Source organism: Monodelphis domestica, chromosome 2, assembly GCF_027887165.1.
Source record: "Monodelphis domestica isolate mMonDom1 chromosome 2, mMonDom1.pri, whole genome shotgun sequence".
Classification (NCBI taxonomy): Eukaryota; Metazoa; Chordata; class Mammalia; order Didelphimorphia; family Didelphidae; genus Monodelphis; species Monodelphis domestica.
This window is the reverse complement of record NC_077228.1, coordinates 336,921,230-336,942,679: the sequence shown is the minus strand read 5'-3', so window position 1 is coordinate 336,942,679 and position 21,450 is coordinate 336,921,230. Positions and strand designations below refer to the sequence as shown.

Here is a 21,450-nt window from a genome sequence, read left to right as displayed (position 1 = left end):
ATTTTTTTGCCACCACAAAGACTGCAGCTATGAATATTCTTGTACATGTCTTTTTCCTTATTATCTCTTTGGGGTACAAACTGAGCAGTTCTTTGGCTGGATCAAAGGGCAGACAGTCTTTTAGCACCCTTTGGGCATAGTTCCAAATTGCCCTCCAGAATGGTTGGATCAATTCCAACCATTGGAATGGTTGGAAAAATTCACAATTCCACCAGCAATGCATTAATGTCCCAACTTTGCCACATCCCCTCCAACATCCATTACTTTCCTTTGCTGTCATGTTAGCCAATCTGCTAGGTGTGAGGTGATACCTCAGAGTTGTTTTGATTTGCATTTATCTGATTATAAGAGATTTAGAGCACTTTTTCATGTGCTTATTAATAGTTTTGATTTCTTTAACTAAAAATTGCCTATTCATGTCCCTTGCCCATTTTTTCAATAGGAGATTGGCTTGATTTTTTTGTATAATTGATTTAACTCTTTATAAATTTGAGTAATTAGACCTTTGTCAGACATGTTTGTAATGAAGATTGTTTCCCAATTTGTTGCTTCCCTTCTAATTTTGGATGCATTAGTTTTGTTTGTACAAAATCTTTTTAATTTGATGTAATCAAAATTATTGATTTTACATTGTGTGATTTTTTTCTAGCTCTTGCTTGGTTTTAAATCTTTTCTTTCCCAAAGATCTGACAAGTATACTATTCTGTGTTCGCCTAATTTGCTTATAATTTCATTCTTTATATTCAGGCCATTCACCTATTCTGAGTGTATCTTTGTGCAGGGTGTGAAATGTTGATCCAAACCTAATCTCCCATACTGTCTTCCAAATTTTCTAGCAGTTTTTATCAAAAAGTGGGTTTTGGCCCCCAAAATGGGGATATTTGGGTTTATCATAGACTGTCCTGCTGAAGTCATTTATCCCAAGTCTATTCCATTGATCCTCCTTTCTGTCTCTTAGCCAGTACCAAATTGTTTTGATAACCACTGCTTTATAGTGTAGTTTGAGATCTGGGACTGCAAGTCCTCCTTTCTTTACATTTTTTTTTCACAATTTCCCTGGATATCCTTGATCTTTTGTTCTTCCAAATGAACTTTGTTATTTTTTTCCTAATTCCATAAATAAGTTTTTTGGTAGTTCAATGGGTATGGCACTAAATAAGTAAATTAATTTGGATAGGATTGTCATTTTTATTATGTTAGCTCATCCCACCCATGAGCAGTCAATGTTTTCCCAATTGTTTAGATCTAGTTTTAATTGTGTGGAGAGTGTTTTGTAGTTGTGTTCATATATTTTCTGTGTTTGTCTCGGCAGATAGATTCCTAAGTATTTTATATCGTCTAGGGTGATTTTAAATGGAATTTCTCTTTCTAATTCTTGCTGCTGAGATGGATTGGAGATATATAGAATATGCTGATGACTTATGCGGGTTTGTTTTGTATCCTGCAACTTTGCTAAAGTTATTGATTATTTCGACTAGCTTTTTGGTTGATTCTCTAGTATTCTTTAAGTATACCATCATATCATCGGCAAAGAGTGAGAGCTTGGTCTCTCATCACATGTTTCTAGTACAATGTTAAATAATAGGGGTGATAATGGGCATCATTGTTTCACTCCTGATCTTATTGGGAAAGCTTCTAGTTCATCCTCTCTGCAAATGATGTTTGCTAATAGTTTTAGATATATACTGTTTATTATTTTTAGAAAAGGCCCTTCTATTCCTATACTTTCTAGTGTTTTCAATAGGAATGGGTGTTGTATTTTATCAAAGGTTTTTTTGCATCTATTGAGATAATCACGCGATTTTTGTCAGTTTGCTTGTTAATATGGTCAATTATGCGGATAGTTTTCCTAATGTTGAACCATCCTTGCATTCCTGGTATGAATCCTACCTGGTCATAGTGGATAACCCTTATGATGACTTGCTGGAGTCTTTTTGCTAGTATCCTATTTAAGATTTTTGCATCTATATTGTTACAGTCAAAAGAGTGGTTGCCATAAACTGTGAACGCGAAAATATGGCTTTAAGACTTTGAATTGCCAAAAGCATAAAGATAATTTTTTAGTGTCTTGATTTTATATTAAAAATAAAGTGGTCATCATGGGAAAAATTCCCAAATATGTAATACCCAAGTCAGCTGGGTTTTGTGGAGATTTTAATTAATACAAATAAAGGAGTTAAGAAAAAGGAGAGAGAATAAGAGAAATATAGTATGAAAGGCCTAAGCCTGAGCCTTAAAAGAGACTAGTCAATCTTTTATCAACTCACCACAAGATTCTTCCAAGGAAAACTCTAGTGTTCAGAGAGACCCTCCAGTTTAGCTCAAGAAGCTGCACTCAAGTTCAGCCACCGAGAGAGAGACCAGCCTCCAATTCAGCTCCAAAGCTGAATTTTCTTTCAGAGGCCTTCTGGCCTTCTTTTAAAGAGAATTTTCTCCTATGTCACCTCCCCATAGTTTTCATATATACCAATCATAGTAGTCATTTTCACAGGACTGACCATTCTTAATTCACACCTTGTTATCACCTTCTCTGGGTAGACTAAAACCTCACACCTCTTGCTAAGCCTGCGTGAACTTTTAGTGATTAATTTGACCTTCATAGGTACTTAACACCTTTTTGTATTAGATCTAAAATAGACCCAGCTTAAGGGTTTTAGCTTTACTTTAAGTATGGGTTAAGTATTTTTCATTGTTCAGTAAGGAGTTTACAACTTTATCTCCCCCTAAGGCACTGTCTTAAGTATGTGTGGAGTAATGTTAAAGTTCCAAATACATTCTTGACCAAGTACCTTCATTGTTTAAATGGGGAATGTCCTTAATCAAATGTTTTGAAGTAGAGTCTAAGAATTTTTAAGCTTCACAAGTCTGAGAAATTTTAAGAGTCGCAATATTCATTAGGGAGAGTGGTCTATAGTTTTCTTTCTCTGTTTTTTACCTGTCTGGCTTTGGGATCAGTACCATATTTGTGTCATAAAAGGAATTTGGTAGAGCTCCTACTTTGCTTATTCTGTCAAATAGTTTGTATAGTATTGGGATTAGCTGTTCTTTAAATGTTTGATAGAATTCACCTGTGAATCCATCTGGGATTTTTTCTTAGGGAGTTCTTTGATGGGTTGTTCAATTTCTTTTTCTGATATGGCATTGTTTAGGTAATTTATTTCTTCCTCTGTTAGTCTAGGCAATTTATATTTTTGTAAATATTCATCCATTCCACCTAGATTGCCATATTTGTTGCCATATAATTGGGCATAGTAGTTTTTAATGATTGCCTTAATTTCCTCATCATTAGAGGTGAGGTCTCCCTTTTCATCTTTGATACTGTCAATGTGGTTTTTTTCTTTCCTTTTTTAAATTGGACTGACTAGTACTTTGTCTATTTTATATGTTTTTTCAAAGAACCAGCTTCTAGTCTTATTTATTAAATCAATAGTTCTTTGACTTTCTATTTTATTAATTTCTCCTCTTTTTTTTTAGGATCTCTAATTTAGTCTTCATCTGAGGATTTTTAATTTGCTTGCTTTCTAGTTTTTTAATTTGCATGCCCAATTCATTGACCTCTGCCCTTCTTAATTTGTTAATATATGAACTCAAGGATATAAATGTCCCCGAGTACAGCTTGGGCTACATCCCATAGGTTTTGAAAGGATGTCTCATTATTGTCATTTTCTTAAATGAAGTTATTGTTTCTATGATTTGTTCTTTAACCGGTTTTGGAGAGTCGTATTGTTTAATTTCCAATTAATTTTTGATTTACCTCTCCATGTACCCTTACTCATTATTTTCATTGCATTATGATCTGAGAAGGTTGCATTTATTATTTCTTCTCTTTTGCACTCGTTTGCGATGTTTCTATGCCCTAATACACGGTCAATTTTTGTGAATGTACCATGTGCTGCTGAAATGAAGGTGTATTCCTTTTTGTCCCTATTTGTCTCCACATATCTACTAACTCTAATTTTTCTAAGCTTTCATTCACTTCTCTTGCCTCTTTCTTATTTATTTTTTGGTTTGATTTATCTAGTTCGAATAGAGGAAGGTTGAGGTCTCCCACTAGTATAGTTTTTCTGTCTATTTCATCCTTGAGCTCCCCTAGTTTCCTCTTTAGAAATTTGGATGCTATGCCATTTGGTGTATACATGTTGAGTACAGATATTTCCTCATTGTCTATACTGCCTTTTATTAGGATGTAATTACCTTTCCTATCTCTTTAAAATAGATTTATTTTTACTTTGGCTTTGTCAGATATCATGATTGCAACTCTTGCCTTCTTTTTTTCAGTTGATGCCCAGTAGATTTGGCTCCATCCTCTTACTTTCACCCTATGCGTATGTATCTTCCTCATGTGTGTTTCTTGTAAACAGCATATGGTAGGGTTTTGGATTCTAATCTACTCTGCTATTCGCTTGCGTTTTATGGGTGAGTTCATTCCAATCATATTCAGAGTTGTGATTACTTGCTGTATATTTCTCAGCATTTTGATTTCTACTCCTGGTCCTGCCTTTTCTTCTTTCACTATTTCCTTCTACATCAATGTGTGTTTATAATCAGTCCCCTTAGTTCCCACCCTTATTTTACTTCCCTTCTACCCCCCTCCCTTCTCATTCTCCCCCTTTTTTCCCCTGTAGTCTTTCTAAAATTGCCCACCCTCTCCCCACCATTCCGTTTGTTACCATTCTACTCCCCTATAGGGTGCAAATCTATTATCTGCCCCAGTGGAATGGATTGTTCTTTTCTCTTTGGGTCAGTTTCAAAGCACATTAGAATTGAGTATTTCCTATCTCCAACCTCTTTACCCTTCCAGTGTATTGATATTCTTCCCCCCTCCCACAATGAGCTTCTTTGTGACATATAAATTTACCCCCATTTGTTTCTTTTCCCATTTCTTTTAGTATTAACCTCTTTTTTTAGCTCTAGTTGTGTGTGTATATATATATATATATACACACACACGTATATGTAGTTATACATGCATATATCTATATGCCTATTTATGTCTTGTCCTTTCATCCTATACAGTTTGTCACTGTTCCCTCTAAGTGTAATTCTTCTAGCTGCCCAGGTGATAGCAACAGTTTTTAAGAGTTACCAATGACCTCTTTTCTTATAGGGATACATATCATTTTAACTTATTGAGTCGCTTAAAAATTTTTGGTTGTTGTTTTGTTTTGTTTTCCCCTCTTTTTTAAAATTACCTTTTGATGATTCTCTTGTTCTGTGCTTGGACATCAAATTTTCTGTTTAGGTCTTGTCTTTTCTTTATGAATGCTTGGAATTCTTCTACTGTGTTAAGTGACCATACTTTCCTCTGTAAGAATATAGTCAGTTTTGATGGGTATTTTATTCTTGGTTGTAGACCTAGATCCCTTGCTTTCCAGAATATCATATTCCATGCCTTTTGGTCCTTCAGTGTGGATGCAGCTAGATCCTGTATTATCTTCACCGCGTTTCCGTGGTATCTGAATGGCTTCTTCTTGGCAGCTTGTAATATCTTTTCTTTGGTCTGATAGCTTTTGAATTTGGCTATAACGTTTCTTGGTGTTGTCATTTTAAATACAGGGGGTGATCTGTGGATTCTTTCAATCTCCACTTTCCCCTCTTGTTCTAGGATCTCGGGACAGTTTTCCTGGATAATTGCCTCTAGTATTTTGTCCAGGCTTTTTCTTTTGTCGTGGGCTTCTGGTAGTCCAATTATTCTTAAATTGTCTCTTCTTGAACGATTTTCTAAATCTTCTGTTTTGTGAATAAGATGCTTCATATTTTCCTCAATTTTTTCATTCTTTTTGTTTTGTTTTATAGTGTTCTACTGCCTTGTTAGGTCACTTAATTCCTGTTGTATTCTCGTTCTTAAAGACTGGATTTCATCCCTCGCTTTTTGGTCATCCTTTTCCTTCTGGTCTGATTTTCTTTGAAGGTCAACTTTCATTCTCTTTACCTCATCTTTCATCTCCTTTCCCTCATTTTCCAGCTGGTTTATTTTGGCTTTCAAGACACTATTTTCTCATTTTAGTTCAAGTGCCTCTGTTTCCAGATGACTTATCTTAATTTTTAAGTTCCTTTCCCAATTGTCTTCAGCCTCTCTTAATTGTGTTTTGAGTTCTTCCACGGCCTGTATCCAATTCACTGGGATTTCTGATTTATCATTTGCTGATCTCTCCCCCTCTGTTCCTTTTGCCGAATAGAAGCTGTCTATTGTAGTTTCTTCTTTTTCTGTTGTTTGCTCATATTCACCCATTCTTTACTCCCCGTATTTGTTTGTGCTCTTGCTCTCATTTTTTTGGTTTTGGGGGATTCTGTCAGTCTCCCCTTTTGGAGCTTTAACAGAAGATATTTCAGTGTAGTCTGTGGGGGAGGGTTGTTGGGGGTTTGAGCTTCCCTGTCTTCTGGAGGCTTTTGATTGGATTAAAGCCCAGCAGTCAATGAGGATGGGTGTGGAGCCTGGGCTTCCCTGAGTTCTGTAGACTTGATGAGATTAAGTTCATCTTAGTTGGGCTCGGTGTGCTCTGAGTTCAAAACCACCTGGAAGGCTGGAGCAAATATGGAGGATCTCCGCAGCTATGGCCAGGCTGCCAGGTCTATGCTCCCTTTCTAGCTCCTTCCCCGCCATCTGTGTTGGGCACTCTAAACTTGGCACAGTCCTGCCTTCAAGGTACACCCTGCAGACCAGCGCCTTTGCCCACCCAGAAGTTCCCGCTGCCTCTGAAGTCTCAGCGCTATAGGTGGGAGGGGGGATGGGTCCTGGGACCTCCTTCTGTCTTCCTCTTAAACCTGAGTGTTCTCGGATTCCGGCTTTTTGGGGGCATACTTTTTGATTTAAGTCAATCAGGAGGGTTCCTTGGCTCTTTCTTGTTCTTAAGTTTGATTTTCAGTCTCCTAGGAGCATTCAGTTTGTGATCGATAAGTAAGGGTATTCAGAGGTTTGAACTTCTAGGCCGCCATCTTGACTCAGCTTCCTAAAATAAACATTTTCATGGTAATTTTTAAGAAAATTCTCTGAAAACAAATTTTTTTCTCTTCTCTCCCTCCTGCAACCCACACTGTTGAATTTTGTCTGTGTATGAAGTTTTAAGGAATGAATATGTGTACAAGGGTAACTTATACTCAAAAGTAACATTGTTAGGCAAGTTTTCCCATAATAGAATACAATAGCATATAGCTTCATTCTGAGAAGTAGGTAACATTTGTAATAAATTGAAGTGATTTTAGTAAGCCAGTGTTAGCTATTTTTATAATATTTCAAACTAGTAAAGAAAATATTAAACTGAATTACACAGAAGCTCTGAGTTGCCTGGTCAGAGCACACCTACCTAGTTAATACAAATTTGTTGAAGGCTGGCTATATTGGTAGTTTAAATAAATGAAACATTTAATATTTGTCTTTCAAATTATACCTTCCAGAATTGTATTTGAACAAACATAATGAAAACTCCTTTATTTGGCATTTCAAAATCCTTTAGAACCTAGTTCTAACCTACCTTTCTACCCTTTTTATGCATTACTTTGTACCCTCACCTACTTTGCTTTCCAAACTGGCCTTTTTGCTATTTCTTACCCAGGACACTTCATTTCCCTTCTCTGTGCTTTTGCATAAATTGTCTGCTATGCTGAGTGAACTTCATCTTTACCTATTATTACAATCTTCTGTTTCTTTTAAAGCAAGTCTTAACTACCACCTTCTATATGAGGTCTCTGGTTGCTAGTTCTTTGTGTATGATTAGGTTTGCAGAAGGCCAGATACTTTTATTTTTGTCTTTATACCCCAAGTACTTACACAGAAACTCTTAATAAATGATTATTGATTGAATTCACAAAAATATTTTGAGCAATAATTTTAATCTATTGTTGAAATTTGAGGTACCATTAATTAATTCAATATTTTTCTCTGCATAATGTCTCTTATCTGATAGCATGTCCATTTCTTTCTATGGAGAAGTGGATTTTTTAAACAGTGACTTGTAAAATTGAGAGTTCTTGGGCTTTTTGCTAAAATATGTGCATTTATTGGTTTCAAGATGTAGGGATCTTAGAAGTCTTATGACACTGAGGCTCAGAGAAGTCATGTAAGTTGCCTGAGGTTACACAATTGGCAGAGGTGGTTGCACGCCCAATTCATTGATCTGCTTTTTCTCTATTTCTCTATTATTTTCTCTATTATTATTCTCTATTATATTCTCTATTATTATTTGAGATAAGCATTCCAGGATATAAACTTTACCCTTAATACTACTTTGACTGTATCCCACAAATTTTCATATGTTGTCTCCTCATCATTTTTTTTTTCATTAAATCAGTGATTGTTTCTGATTTGTTCTTTGACCTACCCATCTTGGAGAATTAGATTATTTGGTTTCCAATTGATTTTTAATTTGCCTTTCCACAAACCCTTATTGAATATAATTTTTATTTAATTATGATCTGAAAAAAGTTGTTTTTGTTCTGCTTTTCTGCATTTGGTTGTGAAGTTGTTATGCCCTAAATACATGGTTAATTTTTGTATATGCACCATGAGCTGCTAAAAAGAAGGTATATTCCTTTTTATCCATATTAAATTTTCTCCAGATATCTATTCAGTCTAACTTTTCTAAAATTTTATTCATTTCCCTTCTTACTAACTTTTTGGTTAGATTTATCTAGTTCTGATAGCTGAAGGTTGAGGTCCTACTAACAGTTTTGCTATCTATTTCTTCTTTAAGATTCTTAAGTTTCTCCTTTAAAAATCTAAATAAAAATATACCATTTGGTACATATATGTTACGTGCTGATATTTCTTTATTGCCTTTACTACTTTTTGTCAAGATGTAATTCCCTTCCTCGTTTCTTGATCAGATTAATTTTTGCTTTAGCTTTGTCTAAGATCATGATTGCTATTCTTGCTTTTTTGTCTCAGTTGAAGCCCAATAGATTCTGTTCCAGCCTCTTACCTTTACTCTGTGTGTCTTCCTGCTTCAAATGTGTTTCTTATTAACAATATATGATAGGATTCTTGTTTTTAATCTATTCTTCTATCCAGTTCCATTTTATGGGCAAGTTCATACCATTTATAGTCACTGTTATGATTATCATCTGTTTATTTCCCTCCATCTTGATTTCCTCTTTTAATCCTGCTATTTCTCCTTTTACTATTTCCCTCCAAAACAGTGTTTTGTTTTTAGTCACTCTGCCTCTTCCTGCCTCACTGGCTGTTCTTGTCTGAGACAATTCTAGTGAAAGTAGTAAGTATTACTCATCACCACCTTCATCCTCCCCTCCACTATAATAGTATTTTCTTCCACTGTGCCTCTTCATATGATATAATTTACCCCATTTTACTTCTCTTCCCATTTCTCTTAGTACAATATTTTTTTCACCCCTAGTTTTTTTTGATATATCCTAAATAGCTTACTATCACACTTTCTGTATATGTATACTTCTTGTAATTACTATCATAAAGATTACAATTTTTAAGAGTTACAGATATCATCTTTCCATATAGGCATATAAATAATTTGACCTCATTGAAACCCTTAAACTTTTTGTATTATTTACCTTTTTTATGATTCTCTTGAATTTTGTATTTGGATATCTGATTTTCTGTTTAGTCTGGTCTTTAGGAATGTATAGAAATCTTCTATTTAATTAAATTACCATACTTTACCCTGAAAGAATATAGTCAATTTTGATGGATAGGTGATTCTTTGTTGTAAACTCAGTTCTCTTACCTTCTGGAATATCATAGTCTAAGCCTTCTGGTCCTTCAATGTAGAAGCTTCCAAATCCTATGTAATCCTGACTGGGGCTCCATGATATTTGAATTGTTTCTATTTGTCTGCTTTCAGTATTTTCTTGTTGGCCTGGGAGCTCTTGAACTTGGCTATAACATTCCTGGGATTTTCATTTGTGGATTTATTGCAGGAGATGATCTGTGGATTCTTCCAATTTCTGTTTTATCCTCTTGTTCAAGAATATCAGAAGATTTTTCTTGTATAGTTTCTTGTAATATGATGTCCAGGCTTTTTTTCTTTTCTTTTCTTTTCTTTTCTTTTTGTCATGACTTTCAGGCAGTTCAATAATTCTTAAATTGTCTCTCCTAGATTTATTTTCCAGGTCAGTTGTTTTTTCTATGAGATATTTCATATTTTCTATTTCTTTTGATTTTGTTTTATTGTTTCTTGTTGTCTCATGAAGTCATAAGCTTCTGTTTGTCTAATTCTAATTTTTAAAAACTGAATTTCTTCTGTGGCATTTTTATCCTTCTTTTCCATTTGGTCTATTCTACTTTTCATGACATTCTTTTCTTCAGTGTATTATATTGCCTTTTTTTCCTGTAGGTCAATTCTGTTTTTTTATGAAAGTTTTCTTCATTGGATTCTTGTGCCTCGTTTTCAAGTTGACTAATTTTGCTTTTTAAGCTGTTATTTTCCTTTTGCATTACTTTCATTTTTCTCCATTTTTCTTTAACCTGTCTTATTTGATTTTTAAATTCCTTTTTGAGTTCTTCCAGAGCTTGAGACCAATTCCTTTTATTTGTTTAACCGTTGCCATGTGATTCTTGGATCTCACCATCCCCTGTTGGTTCTATGCTTTGCTCTTTGTTCCTATAGAAATTTTCAAGCATTAAGTGACCTTTTGCTCGTTTTCTCAGCCTTTTTTTTTTTGGCCTATGGCCTGGGACTTCTGAAAGCTGATGATTCTGTCTCCTTTGATGCTGACTTCCAGGGTTTGGCCCTGTGAGCTATTTTGCCTTGGGACTAGGTCTTCACCACAGTAGAGAAGACTTGAAAGGGTCTAGTACTATGGATTTCTGGGCCTCATTGTGGGTTGGTGCCAGGACCCAGGACTTCAAGGGGTGGGTCTGAGGTGCTCTTTTGCCGGTGTAGCCTTCATCTCAGGATCCCAAAGTTGATCTATGTCCAGGCACAGAACTTAGCTTGGTAGGTGGAAGGATGGTCATCCAGCACTCCGCTGTATGCAGTTTTGCTTCCAGTTCCCTCTTATCCCATAAAAATCAACTTTCTGACTACCTTTCAAGATATGTTCAGCAGGGAACCCTCTCAGTCCATGTTGCTATTGGTTTTTGATTCCTTTTGAGGCTTTAACCTTTTTAAAGATTGGTTTGGAAAGACTGTCAGAGCAATTTTGGCTTTCAATGCTACTAAGCTGCCATCTTGCATCCACCCCCCAGGTGGCAGAGTTGGGATTAGAACTCATTTTCACTTTATTTCTGCATCTGTAAGGACCTGCAGAAGTCATCTAATCTACTCATAATACCATATCTTTTTTTGGTTTGTTTTTTGAAGATTTCTTGGGAAGTAAACTTTCTTTTCTCTGTAACATATTAATGTACAAATTTCACAGAATACTTGTAAAACATGTAACCTAATTGTAGTTTAAAATGAGAATTCTTGGATCAATATTATAATAACCATTTCGTGATCACGGTACAGTTAAATCAATAAATATGTGTCTATTCTTCATAAAGTTCATTTCCTCTCTTTTAGATAAGAATAAAACAAACTTTTATACCTTTAATTCTTCAAGATTTTAATATTTTGGTCTTTTTATAGGGATCTCCGTCTTTCACCATATTGCCACCCTCACAAGTTTTCACATCTCTCAAAATGCATTTGAAAATTTGACAGTCCTCATCCAGTGCAAGAAAAATGGTTTCTATGTGTTGTATTGTTTACACACCAAAAATTCATGCTTTATTAATGTTAGAATTTCTTTGCTAATAGAAGAAACAAAATTTCATAATAGCTTTTAATATAGTGCAAAACTGGATTTTAATGTGGCATGTGTAAACTATTATCTATATTTTATTTTGGCTTAAACTTTTATATTGCTCTGTATGCTATCCCTGGAAGTTTTATTTATTTTAGAAAAACATTACATCTAAGAACTTCCATTTAAATGGAACTGGGACAAAATTTTTGTTACCTAATTGGTCATTAGAATATACTATAGCATTGATGCTGCTCATTATTTACTTTAATCTGACTAGTTAATGACAAATAACTGATTGTTTCCCAACTTTAGAAAATAAACTTATATTCTGTTCTATTTTAGCAGAACCTTATAATAATGTCATATATCTATTGGGTATTCAATAACTGTGAATTGCTTCAAATAGCTATTTGGTATGCATAGATATAGGAATAGTAGGAAGAATATTATTAAAATATAGTTTGAGAGTGGGTTTTTGGATTTCTTTTATCTAATCAAATATGTCAACATGGACTAATTAGGTATCCAAGTGGATAAAATACAGAACCTGGAATCAGGAAGACTTCTCTACCTGAGTTCAAATCTGGCCTCAGAAACTTACTTAGTGGTGTGATCCTAGGCAAGTCACTAAATGCTGTTTGCCTTGGTTTCCTCATCTGTAAAATGAACTATAAAAAGAACCATAAACCATTCTAGTATCTTTGCCAAGAAAACTCTAAGGGTCATAGAGTCAGACATGACTGAAAATGACTGAATGACATGTTAGCATAAATGAGTCTAATTAAAATTTAGCATCCTGACTTTAATTTCTGAAATAGAAAACTCATTTAAGAAATACTTTTGAACACCTACTTTGTGAAGAATATTGTACTGGAACCCTATTTAAAGGATTTTAAAAAGAATAATCAAGGATTCCTGGTCTAAAAGAAAGCACAAGTAACAAATTAAATGTCCACACAGGATTCAAACATAAATTCAGTAAACATTAAGTATAGAATTTGTATTATATTATCTATATTATCAGCAAATCAAAGAAAATAGCACAAAGATCATGTGTAAGAGCTGAATGAGTGGTTCAGAGGGAGAGATCGTTGCACATAGGTTTTTGGGGCTGAAATGAAATGTTAGAACATAGAGAAATAGAGAAGAGGGTGGAAAGTATTGAAGGTCAGCAAAAGAATGGATAAAGAATATGCTTATGACATATTTAGCTGACTGAGTAAATCATTCAGATTGAAGTACAGGGTTTGAGTAGGGAAATAATGGATAATTAGGTTGGAGATGAGGTAACATAATTTCTTTTTCCTTTTACAAAGGAATCTCAGGAAATTCCACAGATGACATGAATTCCCAATCTCACTGTAAAAAGCATGATTTGTCAAAACTATTAGTCTTAAGAATAGCACTGTGTTCTTATGTTTGTTAGAGAAGCCTGTAATTTTTGTTTATTCTTATAAATTTTTAGTTGATGGACACTTAAAATTCTTCAACACTATTTTTTGCATGTTTTTCTGACATCTGATTCTTTAGCTCAAAATCTCTTTATAGATGTAGTATAGGCCTTAATTTTTTCTTATCTATAAAATGCAAAAAGCCTGATTAAACTTTAGTAAAACCAATTGTGTGTTTCCGTCTCTAGCAAGTTACTTGCATGAGCTCTCTCCTTATATTGACCCTTGTTTTTAAAATCTCTGAGAGAAAATTGAGTTTCTAATTGGTAATGAAAACCACTAGTGAGGAGACTTGTTTCTTTGTTGCTAATTCCTAAAATTTAGGTCTCAAATTTTGCTACAATGTGAATCAATTTGAAGAAAAACCAGGTGATATGTTTAAATTTTTATTTTTTAACCTTTTTTTAAATATTTGTTTTTAAGTCTAGAATTTTGAGACCATCAACATCTGAAACAACTGTTTTTGTGAATTTTAGATTCTGAATATGATTCCTATTCAACATTTAAAAAAGAACATAATTTAATCAATGTTGATTTCAAAATCTCAGCCTGAGTGAACAGTTTCCAAGGATTTCTAGTTGTGAAAAAATTCTTCAAATGTGTAGCCTTCTTGAAATGAACTTTTCTGACTTTAGCTAAACTAGCTGTTAGACTATAGTTAATTGTTAGATTTATCCTTTGAAGCCCTTTCAGAAAGTTTGATAGGATTTGATCTTCCAAAAGTAGAGCTTATTCTTTTGTATAACCTTTTAAGAACATTGGTGCACAGTAGGAGGAGTTATAGCATTTTAATGAAAGAATAATATGTAGTTACCAAATTATTAGTTGTAAGTACATTTAAAATTTTATTTAATTATATATTGAAATCCTTTAATATCCATATTCAAATTTTGGATTATTAAATAGACTATAACATATTATAGATTTGCAATACATAAAAATCTTGGAAATTTACTTTGGATTTCATTGTTTGTCCCTTCCAAATTTAGTTGAAAGTGGATGAACTGACCTAATGTCATTTACTGTAGTACACATTGTATTGGTTAATTTGTGGTTGCTACTACTGACTTTTTAGGTAGTTTTAAGTGATTTGGTAACATTCAGGTAACCCTTTGAGAGTGACAGACCATTTTGGCAGATTCTTCTAATGATCACAAGGTTACCAAATACAAAGAAAGAAATGTACCAGTCAAATGTTGTAAAAATAAAATTTAGCAAGTTATAAAAATAAAATATTTAGATGGAAAAACAGTTTCAATATAGGTTCAAAACTTTTCAGGATTGTTTAACTTGCCAGTCAGGCCCAAACTGTTCTGATATGTAATCAAAAATATCTTCAGTGATGAAGGTGAAGCTCAAATGTGAACTTCCCTTCAGGGCCAGGTACAAGGACGCTAAAGAGACTTATAAACATAAAATATTTATTGAAATATGTAAGGATAATTAAAGGATTTCTAATTCTAAGGGATTCTAAATCCACCCAAATAACCTCCCAGGTTCTGCAAGGAACCTCATTTTATAGATGAGGAAATTGAGACAAACAGGGTTAAGTGACTTGCTCAGTGTCAACACAGAGCTACTAAGTGTCTGATGTCAGCTTTGAACTCAAGAAGAAGGATCTTCCTGATTCTAAACCTGTGTCACCTAGCTGTCTTTAGATTCATTTAAATGGTCTGTATTATAAAATGGACCAGGAGTTGCAATAAAGCAACAACAATTGATTCCCTTCTGCAGGGATGAGGATAGAAAATCATCATCAGGAGGAAGAAATGGAAAAAAAGGGTCATGGCCATGAAGGTTTGGGAAAGGAGAGATTTTTCCTTTGATGTCTGCCTCTGTTGGGTCCACTAGATAGGATCTAGTGGGCCAAGTTAATTGTGGGAAACAGGGAGGAGTGCAAGGAGGAACCCTTAGGTACTACTGATGGCAACTAACTAAAAATGTAAGATTCTCCCCACCCCCTTCCCCCAATTGTTTCATTTGCAGGAAGTTTTCTCCCTTGGGAGTTCTTGCACCAATAAATTGGCCTAAGACCTCTTCTCCCTCCTTTCCCCCACCCCTTTTCCACCCCCCCCCCAAATCCTTTCATAATTTCTTGCTTTTTGGTGTAGTTGGATGGGAAGTTATTAGTAGAATTTGTTCAAAAACAGATATGATAGCACAACATAATGGCTATAATCAAAAAGGATTTATTCCTAACCCATGAACCTAAAAGTGAAAGTAGAATAATTTGGTTCAGGATAAAAGAGAGACAATTAACTTCCTACATGTTCTTTCCCAACTGCAGTAGAATGTAAACTCCTTGAATAAAAGAACTTTTTTGTTTTGTAAGTCTTGTGCTTAACCCACTTTTTGGCACATAATAGGTACTTAATAAATGTTTGTTTGAGTTGAAACAAATATTGTCACTGTAAATCATATCATATATCATTCTACCAATTAGAAGATGTGAGTGGGACTTTCATAAACCAAATCATTAAATTAATCAGAGCAGATATTACTCTGAGAAGAGGTAGAATATTTCATATGTTCTTGACTTTCCTTTCTGAAAATCTTAGCTCTTTAGAGCTATATCTACTGAGAGGGAACTGCTACTTAGCATTTAATTTTGATCAAATAAGATGACTTGGCAAATTTGAAGTAATAGGAACTTTGGGGGATAAAATGACTATCATCTAATAAATCATAATAGCTCAGGAAAATAGCCATTGGATAGGAATGCTTTTATTTTCTGCTTCAAAAAATCAGTGACAGGGGCCTGTTGGGTGGCTCAGTGGATTGAGAGTCAGGCCTAGAGACAGGAGATTGTAGGTTCAAATCTGACTAAAGACACTTCCTAGCTGAATGACCCTGGGCAAGTCATTTACCCCCCATTGCCTCATCCTGACTTCTCTTCTTTCTTGGAACTAATACATTGTATTGATCCTAAGATGGAAGATAAGGCTTTAAAAAAAACCAGTGACAGCAGTTGGCAGTGGTACCATGTAGTAGAAAAGGAACTCAATAGCATTTTATTTTAAGACAACAAAAAAACTATGGTTTAGTTGATGCCTTGTTCAGTGGGTCCAGACTGTGATCCAGCTGTGTGTGTATGCGTGTGCTGCATTAATAGAAATATAGTATCCAGAGGAAGTGAAGTGACAGTCTGTCCTGCCTCTGCACTGGTCAGATCACTTGTATTCACTGTATTTTAGTAGGGACATGACAGCTGGAGCATGACTAAAAAGTGAATAGTTTGGTGAGCCATCCTATTTAAACTGTACTGTATTATGAACAGAACACTATTGAAACCATACAGTCTAGGGAACTTAGGAAATGTGAACAACACCAGATGAGAAGGCATGAAAGGACCATGAGCTGAGTCAGTGGAGGGCATACCAGATCACTGAACTAAAAATAGGCTTTGAATAATGCCATTGCTTTTAATGACTTGTGATTTCATCAGGGTGTGTATTTTATGAGCTATAGCTTCACTTTAGAATTAGTAGATGGCAAAAAAAAAAGATAATAATAAATTATTTGATGGCCATCCTTCTGGTAATGAGTTTTTCTGAACTTATTTAGGTTGGTCCTTAAACAATAGATAGAGTCCATTTGTACTGTTAATGTTTACACTTTGAAGCATTTCTAGCTGGAAGCAGCTAGGTGGCATAGTGCATCGGGAGGTCTGGACCTAGAGTGGGTAGACTAGAGTTCAAATCCATCTTCGGACATTAGGTAAAGCCCTGAGCATGTAACTTCACTTCTTTCTACTTTAAATTTTCTCAACTGCAAAAGAAGGATAATAACACCTACCTCCCAGGACTATTGTGATGATGATATAATTTGTGAAGTGCTTTGCTAGCCTTGAAGTGCTATATAAATATCAACTATTATCATTGTTATTATTAGCATCATTATTATTGTTGGAGGACCTGCCGTAACTTTTATTTCTTTGATTATAATCTTGGAGATAGTTTGTTGCAAGTATTTGGAATCAAAGAATTTGGGTTATGTTTCCAACACTACTACTTATTGCCTTTGACTTTAAATAAGTGATTTAACCTTTTGGGACTTTAATTTCCTTATCTGTAAAATGAAGAAGTTGGGCCAGATGACTTCCAAGACCTGTTTCCAGTCTCATATCTGAGTAATACTAAGAACTTAGTATCATCTTCATGCCCTTGTGTCATGATGAGATGATGAAATAGAAATCTAGTACATTATGAGATATGCATAATGAATGTTATTGAGGGAAATAAAAAATTTTCTGATTATTAATTCCTTGCAATACTTTTAAAACTATAGCCATTTTCTACCTGGCCTTCAAAAACCTTTTTGCATTTATGGGTGATATGAATGTATGTGTGTTCTTTTGATGACTTTCTCAATCTGCCCTTACATAATTTTGTATATTAGACTTGTATTTCATATGACTATTTTGAGCCTCAGTTTTTTCATTTGTAAAATGAGAAGATTCTATTATATGATCCTCTAACTCTTTAGATATTTGACTCTAGAGCTTATTTTAGAGATTTGCCCCCTTTCTTATTAGCCAAGAATTTTTACTGTATATTTGTTAATATTCAGGGCCAGATTTATTTTTAAAACTTCTTTTGGTATTTGTTTTGCAGGTACTCTACTCGAAGTAACCCAGGACCTGAAGGTGACCATGCTTCAGATTTGCCACTAATAGAGAGTCCCAAGTAAGATTGAATTAACTAGTTCTAACTGCTTCTTTGATCCTTCAAAGTTGGAATGCTAACCATCATAGCAAAGGCATTTTAAGGAGATGAAAGGAGGGAATGAAAAAAGGCAGTTGTATGACTAGAGGAATATTATCTATTTTCATGGTTTCTCTTAAATTCCTACTATTGGCTAATATCCTTATATTCCGCTCCTGTCTAGTCTCCTACCTCATCACCTTTGAAGCCTTAAAAAAAATAATCCCAAAAAATTTCTGTGCCAACTTGTTCATTTTGTGAAAATGGATAAAAAATATTAGTATTTATAAAACATTGATAAAGAATAGTGTGGAACATGAGGCTAGGAACTCTGAACCTGTTTGCTCTTGCAAACCTTAGTTTAGGCTTTTTTCAGTTGTGTCCAAATCTTTGCACCCCATTGGGCTTTTCATGCCTAAGATACTGGAGTGGTTTTCCATTCTCTTCTCCAGCTCATTTTACAGATGAGGAAACAAGCAGACAGGATTAAGTGATTTGCACAGAGTCACACAGATAGTAAGTGTCTGAGGCCAGATTCAAACTCAGGAAATGCCATTCTGACTCCAGGCTTGAGCGCTTTCTCCCCTGCGGTACCTGGTTGCCTGGCAAACCTTAGAATGCTATATGATATTAGTTGTTATCATCATCATCATCATCATCATCAATCATGACCTATGATTTCATTGGTATTGGGAAATTGTGGATTTGAAAACATCTTTCATTTAAGGTTATTAGAAATTTCTTTGCAGCTGAGAGTCTTAGAATTCTCAAATGCACTGAAAGGTTAAATGAATTCCCTCCAGGGTCATATAACCAGGATGTGTTAGGTCTCTCTGGCCCTAATGCCTGCCTCAGGCTGCCTATCCCCATAGAACATATTTTGTGACATTGATTCCAGATAAATGAAAATTAACAATGATTTTTCTCTTGTAGTCCTTGGCTGTCTTCATCACTGACTGCACCTCCTATGAATGCTCCTGTCACTTTTGCAGCTATTGTGGAGGAAGAGCTGCAGCAAGAGGCAGCTCTTAACCGGATTCGAGAAAAACCATTGGCCTTGATTCAGGTAAAGGAACAACTCAGAACTTAGCATTAACTCTGGGAAATTATTATTTTGTAGACAGAAGCAATGCTTCACATCTGTCTACCAAATTAAAGTGTTAACACATAAAAGCAAAACTAAATGGTTCTTTAGTTTCAATATTAATAGGAGGATATTTTGATATATAACTTAGAAACGTTAAATTGTGGGGGGTTTTTCCCCTCTATAATGAAAGCACTTTCAAATTAATTCATTAAGTGATTATTATGTGCAAGGTACTGTGCAGAAAAGAGACAAACTAGATACAACCTGTCCTCAAGCTTTTGTGACCATTACAGAATTAGCAATATTTATCTTTCCACTTGATCTCTACAGATTTTTACTTAAAAAGAATTTAATTTTTCCCCTTTTTTCCCCTTTCAGGTTGAGGAACGTGCAATACAAGACTTGTTGATCCACTATGAGGCATATGGCAACCCCGATGAGTTTGTAATTGTTGAAAGGGCATCTCAGGGACCTATTGCCATACCTATGTGGAACAAGCATGGATACTAATCTCTTACAGATTAGATATGCATACTTCATCCTTTTAATCTTTATAGTAGAAAATAGACTGAGAGGAAGAATTCTTAAAATATCAACAGTTCATTCTGGAATAAGAAGAATTTCATTTGGCCATAGTTATTTTAAGTATAATGTATAATCAAAAGGAGATTTCAGAATTGTGTTTTTAGTAATTTTTAAAATACCTATGATAAACATTAAACCATGTTAAGTTTAAGTAGAATTCTTTAAGTTAAATTTGCAAGTAAGTGGGGTGGTAATATGTGATGGAAATATAAAAGTGACGTATTAAAAAAGATATCTTCCATTTGAGAATTTGTGGTTAATAGTTTAGAAAAAATTGCCAAATATCTTGGTATTCTTATTTTTTATGCAAAATTGATATGTTTGAAATAGGAATTCTATTGCTTTCTCAATCTACTATTGATGTCCAGAGTTTGATGATAGCCACATATAGGGGTTCATTAAGTAAGGGGTCTGAGGTTTTAGATACTAATGCTTAATCTTATATTTTCTGTGCAGTTAAGAATGTTCTTGGTTCCCTTGGGGTAGCTTTTTCTTTACTATGATCTTGGCCTGGGAACAGACTGAATGGGAAGAAGAAAAAATAGTATCTTGCACAGCTGAAGTTAAAATAGAGTTCCCCAATGCAGTTGGGAGCCTCACTGTCTTTTAAGCCTTTTCAAATTCTGATTGGGAGATTTTCAGTTTCTCTAAGTGTTAAAATTCCAGAATGAATGTTTAATTATGGATGTATAAAATGACTACTTTCAAAGAGAGTTGATAAATGGCTTTGCAGTATTGTGTATACAAAGTTTTCTGTGTCTGGTTTATGTGAATAAATTTATACATGAAAAAAAAGTTTGTTAGCCTTATGGTAGACTGATTTGTTTGTCTGCATTTGAATAGGTTTAACTTTAAAACTTACCCATTTCAATCAAGGTTCTGGACAGAGTAAAAGGGAAAAAACCACAGATGTTGCATATCCATGAAAGAATGGACTGAACACACTTTGTTAGAATTAACTTATTTTGGAAAGAAATGTAGCTGCAGCTCACTAATAATTTTATGTTCTGCTATACCAAAAACAAAAATAATCTACCCTCAAACACACAGACACAGTAAATATGTGAAGCAGAAGTTCAATAAAAAGTTAAATCTTGATTCATACCATTGTGCCGAGTATTTTTATTAAGTTTGTTCTCTGAGTCATACTAACTATATTTTTAAGTTTATATCTACCATGTATTAAGAATAAAAAAAAAAAGAGTAATAAGGCATTTTTCACCTCTCCAAAGGATCATTTCCTATACTTGCAGATAACTTATAAAAGATAAAATTAATTATATTTCTTCTTAATGGAATTTATACTTATAAAATATATACTTAAAACTTGCAAAATAATGTGAACATAAATGTGTTCATCAAATAGTAAGAGTCCCTGAAAGCTTGAAAAAAATTAGCCTGAACACAAATAATAGAAGGTAATACTTTTATTAAGAAAAAGCTTAAACAAGTACAAAAATAGCTAAGGAATTTATTGCTTATTTTTTATGTGAAGAGGTTGGAATTTTGAAGCTGCCATATGTACCAGTGTGAACAGGATTATAAACATTTCTTTTATAAATATTCCTAACTTTTTGGTAGAGAAGCAGATAGAAGAGGGTTAAGTTGAAGCAATGCTTTTCCAGGAGAAATGATAAAACAGGCATTGTACCTGTCTGATTTTTTTGTGGGAAGAAAAGAGGAGGGGAATGCTGCCACAGAAACCTAGCTCATCTTGTAAAGCGTACTGAGATTATTAAAAGATTTTTTTTTTCGTGTTTTAAGTTATGGGTTATGCCTTGTATTGCAAAATGCAAATTTGTCTTTTAGCTAAAGGGGATGAAATAAGCTTAAAATACTCATAGCATCTATTTTATTAGAGTCCTTATTTAGCCTGGAATAATAATTATATAGTTATGAGAAGCAATGTTTTGTAGCAGACAGG

The 21,450-nt window shown here is 34.3% G+C and overlaps 1 protein-coding gene across 2 annotated transcripts in view; it reads left to right on the top strand.

Annotated features, from left to right (window-relative positions):
* Positions 1–20,628, top strand: part of IBTK (inhibitor of Bruton tyrosine kinase) — a 107,414-nt gene extending 86,786 nt beyond the window's left edge. For both annotated transcript variants that reach the window (XM_007484255.3, XM_001375435.5), the window contains exons 29-31: positions 17,765–17,836; positions 18,788–18,920; positions 19,320–20,628. In XM_007484255.3, coding sequence (XP_007484317.2) covers positions 17,765–17,836; positions 18,788–18,920; positions 19,320–19,451 — 337 coding nt within the window. In that variant the 3' untranslated portion in view covers positions 19,452–20,628. The remainder of the gene's footprint in view (positions 1–17,764; positions 17,837–18,787; positions 18,921–19,319) is intronic.
* The last annotated feature ends 822 nt before the right edge of the window (positions 20,629–21,450 follow it).